Source organism: Pteropus alecto, unplaced genomic scaffold (assembly GCF_000325575.1).
Source record: "Pteropus alecto unplaced genomic scaffold, ASM32557v1 scaffold43, whole genome shotgun sequence".
NCBI classification, from domain to species: Eukaryota; Metazoa; Chordata; class Mammalia; order Chiroptera; family Pteropodidae; genus Pteropus; species Pteropus alecto.
In genome coordinates, this window is record NW_006435764.1 from 8,677,852 (window position 1) to 8,693,823 (window position 15,972).

The 15,972-nt window shown below is 43.0% G+C and overlaps 1 protein-coding gene across 1 annotated transcript; it reads right to left on the reverse strand.

Moving 5' to 3' along the window:
• Positions 1–32: 32 nt before the first annotated feature.
• Positions 33–10,890, reverse strand: MS4A1 (membrane spanning 4-domains A1). Its single transcript, XM_006911246.2, has 7 exons — positions 10,754–10,890; positions 4,983–5,157; positions 4,443–4,562; positions 3,214–3,270; positions 2,100–2,321; positions 1,254–1,355; positions 33–378 (listed from the first exon to the last, which is right to left on the reverse strand). Exons 2-7 carry the CDS (start codon positions 5,139–5,141, stop codon positions 154–156), a joined length of 885 nt encoding a protein of 294 aa, XP_006911308.1. The 5' UTR covers positions 5,142–5,157; positions 10,754–10,890; the 3' UTR covers positions 33–153.
• Between the last annotated feature and the right edge of the window lie 5,082 nt (positions 10,891–15,972).

Genomic DNA, 15,972 nt, shown 5'->3' on the forward strand with positions numbered 1-15,972 from the left:
TGATGGGTGTTTTGTGGGAAGTGGGGGGGGGGGGTGACCATAGAGAGATGTAGAGGATACATGCAGAGTGCCTCAAGAAATGGGGGTCAGCATGCCTCTTGGAAGCTGTGAACACTAATGCTTAGAAAACAGAAACAGAAAACAAAATATAGTTTAAGGGGCGCTCTCATTTTCTACTGGCGAGGATTCCTGATCTTGGGGAGGTTCTGGAAAATGTATTTCTGTTTCTTCTTCTTCTTCTTCTTCTTGGACTGGAATGATTTCAATGTCTTCTTCGTTCTTTGGTTGGGAAGATATTTCTGTCAGCTCCACCCCTTCTTCTTTTATTTCAATGGCCTGTTCTTTTTTTTCTTCAGCTGACAGGAGAACTACTACATTCTAGAACACAAAAGTAAACTTGTCTTCACCTTTATCATTTGCACATTTTCCAACAACCTCTACAAATATTTATCAAACACCTCCGCATTTTTACGCTTTCTATGTTATTTCCTACATGCCTCTCAGTCCCACCCAGAATTAATTTCCCAGGCGCTCAGATCCTTCTCAAATCACTTATCAAGACTCATCCTCAAGGCCAGCAGTTATGTGCCACTTTGCCTGGAATGGTCACACAGTATTGGGGAAAGAACACTGCAATAATAGAAGAATTCAGATGTTAGTTTTGATTTGCTTTGATTGGAGGTAATCATTTTCTCTCTCTAATCTTATTTTTTTTCCCATCTGCAAAACGAAGGAATTAATGATTTCTAAACTGTAATCTAAATCTGACATTCGATGTTTCTGAAGCACTTGATAATAGATCTGTCATGGAGATATTTCTATCTCTTAGTTGTGGAGCCTCTTCAACCCTGTTTTTTTTTGGAAGAGGGATTAGATGAAAAGGTTGAGGGAGGGTGGAAGAAGGCATTACTGAGAAAGAAAGTGGAGGAACCAGTAGCTTTAATCAGCCTCCAACCTTCAGCCATCCTGCTTTTACACATTGAGTATGGAATGAGGTTGGATGCCCGACTCAAGCAGAACTCAAGGGTGGTCGGAGGGAGCACATATCACAGAACTGTATTCTCCGTCTAACCAACGAATTTCAAATTTCAAGACACTCTTCCTCGCTATTAGTATGTTCTGCTTTCCAGAAATATGGCGAGGCCATTTTCCCTGAAGCTCCCGGGCCCCTCAGATCGCGTCCTCTGTCAATGATCCTTTGTAAGACACGATTTTTCTGGAGGGGGATTGTGGACAGAGCGGCTACTACTTACAGCTTTGGGTCTGGAGCATAGTTTTTTCCATTCATTCTCAACAGTGCCAGCTGTCACAAGTTTCTGGAAGAAGGTGAAGACCAGCATCACTGCGAAAATGCTCTGGAGAACAACAGAAAAAAATGAGGGTGAAAATGTAATAATGAAAAATAGAAGAGTACGGTTGGTGTTCAGTAAATGACTTGACCAAAATTTAATGATTAAGAGATCAAATCTTTAGGTGAGTGATGACTACCTGTAAGAATGAGTCTCTTTAGAACCCTGACCGTTATCACAACTGACACACAATGGATAGTTGATGCATGTTGCTAAATGAAAGCAAGGCAGTAACAATTAGTTGAAGAATCAATTTTATGTAGGAAAGAATAATTGCTGAGTCCCAAATTAAGTTGTATCCAGCTGTATATAGGCAGTATCACACAAGGAAACCTCTTCACACTTGGGAGATGCTTTTTACACCTTCAAACTCTATACTAAAAACTCCTTGAAGCAAAAGATATCTATAACAACCTAGGTAGTTCTTCACTGTTCGACTTAATAATAATAAAACATTAATACCATTAATAATATTAATGTTAAAGCAAATACTTACAGAGCACTTTCTGTGTACCAGAGACTGTTCTAAAAGCTTTGCATCTATTAACTCATCCTTCAAAACAGCCCTGCAAGATAAATTCTGTTGCCTTCCCCATTTACAATTGATATTGAGGCAGAGTGTGGTTAAAATGCTTGCCCAAAGCCATATAGTCAATAAGTAGCAGATGCAGAGAGCCTGGATCTAGAGTTGATGCTCATAATAAAAATGCCAGTTTTCTTCTCTGAAAAGAAATCAAATTTCACACTTACCAAGAACACAGATCGAATGCTGTAACAATATTCTTTACTGGGAGAGTTAGCTGGTTCACAGTTGTATATGTTCACATATGGTGTGGAAGCTTTAATAAAGTTCAGACTCTCCATTTTAAAAAAATGGGAAATTGTAATGTTAAATATGTCCATGATCAAAAGAATTATTCCAGAAATGGCAGCAAAAAGGCTCAGCGAGTTCATTATCATTTTCCCTTTGACCTGAAATGGAGACATAAAGAGTTAGTAATTGACCTGAAATGGAGACATAAAGAGTTAGTAATGGTGGAATTGATTAAATTTGGAGGATGTAAGCTAGGAAGGCATCCCAGACCTCATTCCTCTGACTCACAAACATACTGTACTTAAATCATCCTACATCACACTTCTTTCTGTTGTTTTCAGTCTCCTTGTCACTATAAAATAAAAACCCTCATCTCCCGATCCTGTGCCTTTCTCCGTCTCCCCCATCTCAGTTTACGCCATCACCATCCAATCCGTTTATTGGTAAGCCCTTGACCCATGCAGAATGGGGCGATCTTCCTGGGTGTAAATGTGTCCTTAGGAGTTATATAACAAGACCACTCTATAGCTCTTTATAGCCTCCAAAACACTTTCCTGTATATATCACTCCATTTCATCCTATTGACAATTGCATACGGTAGCAAGGACTATTATCTCCATTTTATAGGTGAAAACTCAGAGGTACATGGAGGTGAACTGACTTGCTCAAAGTTACAGCTCAAGGTTAAATAGGACTTGAGCCAACCATAGCAGTGATTAGACAGTTGTCCTAAATGGCGACCTAAGAGAAATGACACAGCTTCCAAAGAGATGCGTTAGCCTCACAGGGCATTTGTCAGTCGTTAAGTTCATAAGCAGACTCTTCATCGATCTGCCTTTAATTCTGTTTCCATGGACACGTTTCAGGTAGATCTCATTGCCAAGTGTTTCATAAATAAAATCACAACAGCATTGTAACAGATCTTTGCTTTTTAGGGTTGAGAGAACTCAGTGCTACTGTGATTCGGAAGGTCTTTAAGGGCCTTTGTTTTCAACAGAGAAATTAGTTATTTCTCTGATGTTTGGGAAAGAAGAACATACGATTACTTGCCAGACTCTTCCTGGAGTTTGTCTCCACTGCTGCCAGGAGTGATCCAGAAATGATATACTGTAAAAAGACAGGTGGCAGGTGGGGAAGGGTGTGGGAGAGATGGGAGAAATGGCAGAGGGAGCGAGGCAGAGAGGGACATTACTTCTTACCATTGAGAACTGGTTATAAAAAAGCCATCTACACTTTCAACCGTTTTTACTAAACTATCCAGCCATTTTTATCGGATTCATTTATTTTTTCAGCAGTCGTATTTCTCTTTCCTTCAGGTTCAACTACATTCATTCCATGCCTTTTATTTAACTAATTGGGGAGCTGTGACTAGGAATATAATAAGACCAAAGAGGCAGAATTCACATTTCCATGTCAATTAATAGTCAAACTGTGAATTTAAGTTTTATTTTTAGTTTTATTATTATTTTTTTAAATGGTGGAATTGCTCTTTGACGTTCACAATGATTTAAATGACTTTGATACCAATGAAGAATGAATCGATGTAGGAAATATTTGGCCCGAATGTCACAGGCACCCCATTAAAATGCGGGCTGCTGCAGGAAGAGATGAAGGTGATTTCTCATTTTCCTTTTCTGCTGCTCAAACGATAAAAGGAGAAAACTCTTATTCTAAATCCCTCTCTCCTTGTTCTGAAAGTTTTAATCTCAGACTCATCTTCGTAGTAGCAACTGTGAAGGTGTAATATAAACACCACTGCCCCGCCCACACCCAACAGAGTTACAGGCTTGGAAAACATATACATAAAACAGCCGTCAGGAAGGCTGCTCTCCTGAGGAACAAAAGGAGATTTATTTGGGATGGGACTAATTTCACCGCGTGCAACAGTCATTAAACAGAACGGTAGGGAAGAAGGAAGGACCAGTTGGGAGGAGGTGGGATGCTCCTACCTCCTTTCGCTTTCTGAAACACCATGCTATACCGTCCAGACGTCTAGTGCTCTGCCCCGCACCCCATCCCCCAAATTGACTTTGGAGAAGTCCTGCTTTCAATAATCTTCCTTCTCTGTATAAATTATCTTTCTCTGACTTCACGTGAAGCAGGAGCACGGACTCTCAACCACGGCATTCACGCTCAAGTTAGTCGACCCTCTTTTCACTGATAACCTATTTCCTACCTATATATTTTCCTCAACACAGAAATAATCTGGTATATGCCGATGGAGCTTTTGAACATTTTCGTCTGCCTCATTCCCCGAATGGTTGTGAGTTTTTACTCACCATAATGCCTCCCCAGAGCGGGTACCACACGGTTACACAGATGGGTGCATACACGTTCATGTGGATCATCAGGAGGCTGCCTAGGGCAATGTGGAAGAGCCCATTCATAATCTGGGCAGCCTGGGGAGAGAAGAGGGGCACAGACAGGTGAACGGAAATCGTCAAGTCAGAAAGCAAAGGTCAGGCCGGAAGCCCTGGCTCTGGACTTGGGCCCGTGTAAAAGGCCAGAGGAAGTGGTGAAGGTGCTAAGATGCTGGTCTTGTTCGGATCCATTTTCTCGCCACCTGGGGCGTTTCCAAGGCAGGTGTGCCTAGGATGCCAAAAACGAACTGTGATGGAGACCCCTCAATATGCAAACCTCACAATCAAAAGGGCATGTAAGGTCACCGTGTTGACTTCTCTGCACACCCCCAATCCGAACCCCTGTGTCCAATTGGATCAAGCACCTTCATATTGGGCTGAGTCCTCTACCGGCCTCCAGCATCTGCTTCCGGAGGCCAGAGAATCCCTGGGATATGGAATGGAGGGCGGCTGACTCACCCCCAGAGCCTTGGATTCCGTCATGAAGAACCTCTGCATGGGACCCACTGTGGAAGGCATCCTCTTGGGAATTATTCTTTGAACAGGTTGTGTGGCCATGGGGCCTTTCGTAGGATCTGCTGGGAAAGCCCCACTCATTGAATTTCTGGGTGTCGTCATTTCACCCTCAAAACTCCTAAAAATAAAACAAATCATAAATTGAGAAGAGAGAGAATGGGATTTCAGTCTTTTATCTTACGCCACGCCCCTGAATACTTTTCTCTGTATTTTCTCCATGGATGTCATTGAAGGTAGACATGGCCTCTTCCTTGCAACTTTGGATCTGAGGCCAGGCCTCCTGCCATGCTCTAAGATAGGATCCACAGGGGGAATCTCAGGTGAGGACATAAGGACCCAGGGACTGCAGCCAGTATTCTCGACAACCACGTCTGGGGCATACTTCATCTTTGTAGAGAACGCCGTGCCCACATATCTGCGTGTTGTGTTTGTCTCTCACCCCTGGATGCTTTTCTTAATGGTTTAATATCAGAAAATGTATTTTGTATTGACTCGTCCTCGTCCCTTTGCTTATCTGCTGTCGTGCATTGTGATGGACCAGAGGCATCATGACAGTATAATGAAGGACCGATTCTAGTCTACTGTTAACTCTTGAACAAATCACTTCAAGGCGACTCTCTAGTTTGTACGTAAGACTATGGCCTCCTGAGTCAGATTGCCTAGGTTTGAATTAGGTTTCTGCTATTTGCTGTGAACTTTCGGGCAAGTCCTTTGAATTATCTGGGCCTCAAATTCTTCCACCGTAATGTGGGAATAATTATACTTCTTGTCTCATAGAGTAGACTTAAGTGGACTGCGGTCTGTGCATGGCTGCTGTGTTTTTATTCAGCTGTGGCTCAAATGTCAGGTCCTCAGAGAAACCCTCACTCCACAATGCATTCTCCTACTGTATTTGCTTCATGGCACTTCTCACTGCAGGGAGTTACCTTATTTGCTTGCCTGCTTATTGTCTGTCTCTCTCCACTTGAATATAAATTCCATCAAAGCAGAGACCTTGCCCTCTCTTGTCCAGTATCTAAAATTATGGCTGGATTTAATAGCCCGTTAGCAAATATGATCAAAGAAAGAAATGTATGTACAGTACCCATGTCTGAATAATCATTAGCTGTTTTCGTTGCTATTCTTGTCCTTAGTATCATTACCTTTATGAGTATTAGTTTCTATTGTTTCCGTCTAAAAAAAAATGAGAACAATACCCCTTTCACACACATGTTGTGAGAAATAAGTAAATGTGAAAATGCCTAGTACACAGGGAGAAAGTAGCAAATGCTATCTGTTCTTAGAATTCACGGTTTATTCATTTTTCACGTTAGACAGTGCATATTACCAAGCTCCAGCGCTAACGTCTTAAGACTGCTCAGCCTTCTTCACCTTGAGCTTCCTTTTGGTGTTCATTTGGTGTCAGGTTCATTTGGTGTCAAGTTCATTTGGTTACGTCAGGTACTTACATGAATTCCACTGGGTCTTTCCTGGGCCCTGGAAGTCTCTCTTTAGGGACAGGTCTTTGGTCTTGTCTTTATTGACCACAAGTTGTGTAAGGGGCCCTGGAGACCAAGACTCTGTCCGCCTGGCTTATTTTGCTGAAGTCACACAGAGCTGGGCTCCTGCAGTAGTACTATGAGACAGGCGACTGGGAGTCTCCCGGGCCTCACATTTGTAACCACTTTATAGTTACATAAAGATTTCACATCTGGCACCTCATCTGAGCCTCGCAGAGTAGACAAGGGATGAATCGTTGCCCCTTTTCGTAGAGAGTATAACAAGGGCACAGAAAAGTTAGGTAACTTATTCAAAGTTACATGGCTAGTAGAGATTTAAAGAGTTGGACCCATCCAATAAGATGTCTTTGGTAGCAGGCTGTTTCATCCCTCAGCCTATTTCATGTATGAACCTTTTCCTTTTTCTTTAAATAGATGTGCTATTTGGATGACTATAAATCAATTGAAAACAGAATATCTGTCTGGGCTGCGGGCTGAAGGTTAGAAAGGAGACTTTGACTGGATGCTTTGCGTTTGATTTTGTCCCAGGTCTAGATGATCAGATGTCATGTGGTCTTCAGGATCTGCTTTGTACCACAAACCACCCCACAAGACCACAAGCAAAAATGTAGCCCACTAGGGAGTTTACAAACTGATTCTTGTCACCGGGCACATTTTTTAGAGCTAGTCAGAACCTCAGAAACCATGCTGCTAATTTGACAAATGAGGAGACTGTGGCCCAAGGATGGGACGTGGGACAGGCATTGTTAAAGATCTTGCTCTTGTTGACAGAGCCACACCGGAAGGCAGTCAGCATGGCTCTGAGGCTGGTTGGTGCTCTTTCTGCTGCCCCACCAGGCGAGGTCAGATAGCTAGAGTTGTTTACTGAGCACCTACCATGTTCCAGGGATAGTGTGTATATATCTAGTTCCAGCTCTCCCGACACCTTCCTTACTAAGTCGGCATTTTGTCTTTTGGCAGATGAGGAAATGGAGGTTCAGAGGGGTCGATTGATTTTCCCAGGGCAAGCATGGAACAGGCTGGGAGTCACCGCGCTCCTCTGTAAAGGGCTCATTTGAGTGAAGGTGACTTAAAGAGCAAAGACTGTCAGTTACTGGACAGAAGGAGATGATTGGACTACTGTTATTTTAATTTATCCTTATGTTTCAACTGCCTAAGGCTGTGTTGTATTATTGGTGAGATAAACCACTTATACATGTAAGTTCTACTCAGGCTGTGTCTGTAGTGGCTAATGGCAGTAATAACATTGGGGGAAAATAGTTTCTTTGTTAAAATGATGTCTCGCTATGGAAATTATATTTCTGTGAAGTCTTCAATAAATATTATTGTAACCGGTAGTTTATAAACACAAACATACCTGTCCTATCTGCTACTTCATTTTTTATGCAAATAAACTCTCTAAAATATATCTATCATCTATCTCAATAGATAGATAGATAGATTGATAGATGATAGAGAGAGAGAGAGAGAGAGAGAGAGAGAGAGAAAGAGAAACAGACAGACAAACAGACAGACAGATAGAAAGAAGATAGATTTATGCCAGGGCATTGTAGACTGGCTGGGCAATGAAAAATTTCACTATATGGGAATATATAAAACCAGACCACATACTCCTGAGGATATTGTAGATTCCTGCAGCTTTGCCCTATCAAAAAAAAAAAATATTGTCCACAATTATTTAAACAGTGCCCTACATACACAGTTATGCCGAAAGACTAGTGAGTACGTTATTCGGGGTTACTGACCACATGGGTCAAAAGATGATAACAATAGGATTTTATTTTCAGTAAACTATATTAAAATCAGGACTCACTTCATCAGACACTGCTCTATTTTATTACAGCAACTTCTGCAAATCTCTTTTGATTTTTAAAAGGTACCACCGTTTCCGTATCCATCTACTGAAGAAGAGCTCACAGCCTTTATGGGTTCTGGTTTGAGTAATGACTTTTAGGTCCATTGATTCCATCATTTACCAAGCACTTCAAAGCTGCCCAGCTTCTGTTACCTCAACTTCCTCCTTTGCCACTCAAAATAGTTCTGCATTTTTATCCTTTCTGGCCTCCTGGGTACTCATCTCTGAGGAAGAATGTTCTTAACTTCCATGCCCTCTGCCTGTGCTCCTCGGCCCATCTCCTCAGCCCCTCTCCTTCCACCCAGATGTCAGTCCTTCAGAGAAATCGGTTCTTGTATCGTCAGTCTCTCATTGTTTGTGGTGCCCTGTAGCACAAAGAGCAAGCCCCAGTTCTGTCGCTTGCCACGTTCGTGATCTCTCTATTCAAAGTATTGTGCTGAGGACGTGAGATAATTTCCAAGTTATAAAGTACTTAACACTTGAAGAATAATGGTTATCACCGCACCTTTTTATTTAATAATTAAAATGTGCTGCGGCGTCCCCCAATCCCAAAGCCCCTTCCTTTAATCTAGCAGCGTCCCCAGCCACTGCCCGATCTCCCCTGTCCTTGACCGCAGCTTCTTAAAAGGTCATGGCTCCCCGCTCCTCCTCCACTTCCTGGCCGCCCACTCACACCTCCGCGCTTGGCAGCTAGTTAGTTTCTGCGGGAGCCACTCTGTTGAAACTGCGCTAACCCTCGGGCATCATCCCTCAGGTCGCTCTATTCCTGTTTCCCCTCTCACCTGCGCTTAAAAAGTTGGAGCCATAACTCACTCCTGCTCCTTTATCTCCCAAGTGAAACCGATGGCCAGGTCACGTGGTTTCTGCCTCTGTCAGGTATCTTATCTTGCAGGTGGACCTTTGTTTTACTTACAGCGTCACCCCTGAGTTTGAGTCTCATTTCCTCTCCTAATTTAAGCACAAAAAAAATCTTGCTTTTCTGCCTTGAATCTTTCTCTTTTCTCATCCAGGCTCTACAGGTTGCTAGTTCAGACTTCCTAAGTCACTGCTTAGGTCGCGGCCGTCTTCCCAACGTGTCATTTGCCCACTGGAGAAACCCTTCTCAGCTCCGCCCTACCCCCCTTCTTAACCTCGGACCCCACCGTTCCCCACCGGGGCGCTGGTCTGGACATGCCTCCTGCTCGCTTCTCTGAATCTCGTCCACTGCGAAATGCTTCCCCAGCCCCTTCATTTTCACTCACGCTCCCCCTGAGACATGCACATCACCAGAGGCTGTTCCTGCTCTTCTCGCCCCGCCCCCGCCCATCTTTCAGATCCCACGGCCTTTTGCATTTCTTGTCACCAGACTGTTTTCTTTCTAGGTCATCTTGTAACTTCTTTCATGGGCTGTGAATCTTGCAAGAGGCCCCACTCTGATTACACGGAGAACCTGTTTCATTCCCTACCGGATGCTCAGGAAACCTCGAAGTGAACGTTAAATGGAACTGCTTCCCCTGAGCAGGTTTACAAGATGTCCAGGATGTCGGACAAAAAGGTGATCTGATCGGTGAGATCGAGTCATTTTACGAGAAACGGAAAGGGAATCATATTGTGTACTGGTTTATGACAGGGTTAAAAATTCCTCTTTGTTCCCCTTCATGGGAGTTTCCTCTTGTCTCCAGCCTACTTTTACAAACCCATCACTCTTATTCTAGGCTTCCGTGATGGATTGGCGGCAGGATTTCGTACTCATTTCGGTATCTACCATCTCCCTCCAGAAATGTTAGGCCGTGAGCCTTAACAATATCTGGCGAGATATTTACATTTAGCGAGATATCTTTGGAGACAAAAACATTTAAACCAAGAGAAATAGAGTTATTTTCATGATAGCCACAACTGATTATTTTCCTGTTTGGTTCCAGGCAGCCAGCTCTAAGAGCTTGAGGATTTTAGCTCATTTAATCTTCATACTGCAGTGGGCACTATCTGTAGAAGAGGAGACTGAGGGACAGAGAGGTCTAATTATATGGCTCGGAAGTGGTAGAATGCCAGTGGTAGAATGCCAGCTTTGCGCCCAGCCGGTTAGTCACTGTGCTTAATCTACGAGCCACAACCCGCTGCTTTTGTGGAATGACTCACAGTTGATTGGCCAGGCCCTGAAGAGAGGGAGGGAGGGAGGGAGGGAGTGAGAGAAGGAGAGAAGGATGTGGGTGGTCAGCAAGCCTTGATGTCACCCCTCCTCTCAATTAATGACGCCATCAGAAAATCTGACCAGGGAAGCCCTAGAAGTAAAGCCAAGAATCTCTAATCTTCCCTAACCGTCCCATGCCTTATCCATCACTCCCTTTTAATCATTAAAACAAAGAAAATTGATTCCTTACCTGACTCTCCAAGGCCTTAGAGCTCAAGGGCTGATTCGCTGCTGGCTGCCGAGTTCACTTCGGTGGCTACTTTCACAAATGCACAGGGTGAGTGAGACAGGCCGGGCCTGGGATCGCTGATAGATACCAGGTGACAGGAAATCAGTGGCTTCTGCTACCTTGGGCTTCACCCTAATTACTTTGGTTTAATACACACGTACAAGAGCTGAAGGATGTATAAAAAAGTTTCTGCCTTACCAGGAGGTTTCACTTCTTGAAAAAGACCCCAGGGGACTGCATGGCGTACTTTACGCTACCTTAATTAGAAGAACTTTGCAGCCCCCACCCTGTAAGCAGGTGTGGATCGTGGGTCCCCAAGGACAAGAAGGGCTCTAGAAATTCTGCAAAGATGGGCCGTTAGGACTTTCACCTTTCTATTTCACTTTTAGGAGTGAGTAGGTGGGAAGGAGGCATCCATGCGGAGATTCCAGAAATATTAAGCCCCTACGCGCGGGCGCGTTCTACGTGTCCACGTCCAGCTTTTGTCCTCATTTACCCACACTCAGCATTCTAGTGGCACCATTTGTGTCTTGTGTTGGATTTAGTAGAAATGTCCTAAAAATACACTCTGGTGCTGTACAACACATCCCCAGAAGCTTGAGGCAAGAGTTTCATATTTGGGGATATAAACTGAAATAGCACTTTACCTACAAACTGACTTTCTGGTTCCATGTTTAGTTCCCTTCTGTCCCGTCTCTTTTTACATTCTAGGCTGGAGCCGTGTGGCTCATAAGCCCAGTGCTAGATCAAGTGAGGGGATGGAGGCAGCTGGGGGCCGGGGCAGTACAAACGTTTGGGAGATGAATCAATGAAAGTTTTGCCCGAAGGTACCGTACCCCCTGCCCCGTTATATATGGTCTTTACAGCCGTCCCCCCTTATCTGCGGTTTCGCTTTCTGGGCTTTCTGTTACCCGCGGTCAACAGCAGTCTGAAGATATTCAATGGAAAATTCCAGAAGCGAGCAATTCGTAAGTTTTAAATTGCGTGTCTTTCTGAGTCGCATGATGAAATCCTATGCCACCCCGCTCTTGGGATGCGAATCGTCCCTTTGTCCAGCTCCCCACGCACCAGTCTCTGAGCTCCATAGGTTATCAGGTCAACTGTCATGGCACCTCAGTGCTTGTGTTGAGTCACTCTTATTTTACTTTAGTAATGGCCCCAAATCGCAAGAGCAGCGATGCTGGCAACTTGGATATGTATAGGAAAAAACATTTTATTGACCTGAGCTCCTAATGCCACTGCTTCTCCGGCTATATATATATTTAAAAAACATTTTATTTATATATATATATATATATAGGGTTCAGTACTATCTGTGGTTTCAGGCATCCACCAGGGTCTTAGAATGTGTCTGCCTTGAATAAGGGGGGACTACTGTATGTTCATATATCGGATCTTTCATTATTTTTAAATTTCCTTGTCCACTGCTTTATTTCATTAGAGACCCAGGGCTGTAGTTAGTTGTTTCTTTGCCGAATCTAAAGTAATATGGCAGCACTATTGCCGAATTTGAGGTTAATTGCTATCTTCTCTCTCACTCTTTCTCTTCTCTATTTCTCCTCTTTTCTTGAGGCTGATTTAGAATCAGAGGATTAGAACCAACGGGTAGTAGTAGTTCTGGAGAGGCTGATTTCAGTGCAACATAAAAAATGCATCTGTCCACCACCGGAGCAGTTCCTCAATGGAACAGGCTACCATTTGAATGGAGAACTTGCTGTCACCAAGTCTACACAAGTCAACCGTGCACTCACCTGTCATAAAAGCTGAAGAGAGAAAAGGAGTGGAAACATAACGTTTGCCATCTGTCTGATATCCTGGTTGTGGGTCTGTGAGCCTCTGCTCAAGGGCTTGAGTGATTGGTGACAGGGACGGTAATTGAATGGGATCTGAACTGTGGACGTCCGTGAGGCCTGGGGTGCGAGTCCCCAGGATGAGTCGTCAGCGGGGTGTGCCTTCGTTTCTGTGAGCATGGGAACAAGGGCGGAACCTGGCGGATGTTTGGCATCGGTGAAGCTTGGATTGGGGTTACACACCTGATTTTCCACAACCTTGTCTCTGCGTAGGCTGAGCTTTTTGTCCATGTCTGTCTTGAGGCTTTTGCTGCTCTGGATTTTGTGGCCAGTGTGGTCACTTAGTGATGCTATGTGTGATTCCTCCTAAATAAACTTGAATCTGAATGTATATAAATAAACTTTCGCTTTGTCTTTATTAGCTTGGACCAGTTCACCTTTCAAGGCTTGAGTGTGTTGATAGCCCCCTCAAAATTTAGACTTGTTAGTTGCACTTTCTTTGTTCTATCATTTTTACTCTCTCTAATGACTGAGGATATTTTTATTACGTCGATTACACATTTAAAATTTCTCTAAATTAAACCTCTTGTCATTAGCAAGTGGCCTTCCTGCTTCTATGATGTCTTTCTTAAGGTCTACATAAGTTTATTAACTCGACTTTAGTTAATATTTTCCTGATAGGAATTTTTCTTCTTTTTATGCACCCCCAACCCCATCTCCTAACACTCCTGTTTTTCTTTTTTAATCCTTGAAACATTTTTGCCTTACTTACAAAAACTATATTTTGTAATGTAATTGTGACGGAGTATCATAATCATTTGTGTCGTTTGGTCTGTATGTCCCTTGAAAGCTGTGTGGCTGTGTTCTCTGCAGTGCCATGAGGGATGATGGTTCCGCTTTGGTTCTTTCTCCCATCTAGATGGTTAACATTGTGGCGGTAACTTTGTGGCGGTAACTTTGTGATGTGCTCTCAACTGCTTGGCAGGGCGTTGCCACCCAGAGTCGCCAACTGGTGTTGGAGGCTTTTGGTTTGAGAGAATTGGTAAGGGAGGTACAGGGTCCTTCACAGGTGAAACTAAAGGTCTTATTGCAAATAGAACTTGATTGCAAGTTGGAAAGTCCCAATGTTGTACTTATAAATAATTAAAACAAAGAAAAATGTAAATTTGAGTACTTAAGAGCTTTGCAGTTTATGAGGTTTTCTGTCCTGAGGGACCACTTTATATTTTTAACAGTTACGAAAGTAACACTAGTTGAATACCTACTTATATCCCAAGCGCTGACCGTATAACACCTATAGTATTGATTCTGTTTTATAATCATGGAAACTAAAGTTCAGGAAACGGGGGAAACTGGCCCAAAGTCACATAGTAAGTGATAAAATGTGATGTTTAGAAAGCAACAAAACCTTAATTATAAATTTAAAAGAAAATCTACCATATATTAAGTGATTTTTAAGTTCCAGGCACTGGTAAAATCATTTCACATGTGTCACGTAAACCCATCAGGTGGGTATTATTGCATTTTAGTCTAGAGATTTATAGCTCACAAAGGTTAAATAATTTGTTCAAGTCAATCAGCTTTAAATTGCAGAACCAACATTTAAAACTAGGTCTGACTTAAAAGCCTTTACCGTAAAGCTTCTCATCCTTAAATATATCTCGAGCTCCACACCTCTGAACCTCACTCAGCTGCCAAATACTTCTCATCTGAACCTCACTCCACTGGAAATTAATATTTTTAAAAAAATAATAAAACGTTTTTCATCAGATCCTCACTCTCCCATCCCCTGCCTTCACATATGCACCTACAGGCCTTTCTCCTTCCAGCTTGTAGCAGAAAGAAAAGCCCGAGCGTTTATTTCTTTGAGTTTGCAAGTTTCTTCTGGGCCAAAAGCAGCAGAGGATAATGGGGTTTGGAGTTAGGGATCTTGATCTAAATCCTGGTTCTAAATCCCACTACCTTTATGGTCTCAGAAACGTTAACCACGTGGAGCTTCAGTTTTCGTGTCTGTGACATAGGCCAGTTATACCTCTCGGGGCCGTGGTGACTTTTAAGCGACGTGACAGAGGCAAGATCTCTAGTATTGAGCAGGTACTCCACCAGTGGAGGAAATACAAAGGTTCCCAGAGGGTGGTCCAGGAAACTTCTGGGGCCCTTGAGACCCTTTTAGGGGGTCTGTGACCTCAAAACAATTTTCATGATAGTACTAAAACCTTGTTTACCCCTTTCCACGAGTTTACAGTGGTATTCTCCACAGGACACAGAGGACGAGCTGTCACAGCAGACTGACTGCAAAAGCAGGTAACCCGGTTGTCATCCATTAGGTTACAGGAGAGCAGCGAGTCCCACACTTTGCTCTGCTCTGGGTTCACCTAGAGATCTTTAAAAAATATATCGATGCCCGGCTCTCCCCACATTCCCGTTTAATGGATACATGGTGGTGTATGGTGCATTGAGGTTGATAAAAGTTCCTCAGATGATGCGAATGGGCAGTAAAGTTAAATGGGGGTTTGTTTTTCAAAGGCTATAAAGAGTTTATTATGCAAGATGAGTGAGCTCTAGAGATCTGCTATCTAGCGGAGTGCTCGTCGTTAATAATATGGTGTTGTGTACTGTATGTTAAGAAGATACATCTCGTATTCTGTTCTTATCAAAGAAATGAAAATGAAAGCAAAACCCCACAAATGAACATGAGGAAATTTTAGACAGTGATGGGTGTGCTTAGTATCTTGGTCATGCGGATGGCATTGGCCATATGCATACATTATATGTGGGTGTTTTTTTGTGGGGTTTTTTTTTGTATTTTTTTTGTGTCAACTATAATTCAATAAAGCTAAAAAATAAAAGTAAAAGAATGTTAAGTAACCTAAAAAAAGAGATTGGCAAAACTCTATGCTAGTGCTACTCTCAACACCAATATTTTCTATTTGGGAAAATACAGGGTTTGTTTTTTTTTTTTTTTTTTTAAATGAAAGTGTTATTTGTAGTAACGTATGATGAGTCTTCTATAATTTTTAAGAATGTAGAAGGGTCCTGAGACCAAAAGTTAAAGAAGAGACATTGGTACGTTGGTATAGGGCTTAAGACCGTGGGCTCTGGGGCCAGACTGCCTGTCGAGATCAGGGCTCTGCGATTGCAAGCTTCGTGACCTTGGGCATGCCGCTAACCCTCCCTGTGCTTCAGCCTCCTTGTCTGTAAAATGAGTATTATAATAAAATATTTCTTAGGATTTTCGTGAGCTTAAACGAGTCAAACACAGAAAGCACTTTGCGCGGTGCCTGGAACGTTGCAGGGGCTCTCACCAGTGTGTGCCCCGCACGTTGCTGCCGTGCGGTGGTTACACGTGGGTAACACGTGTGATGTTACATGGCCGATGTAAAATTAGTG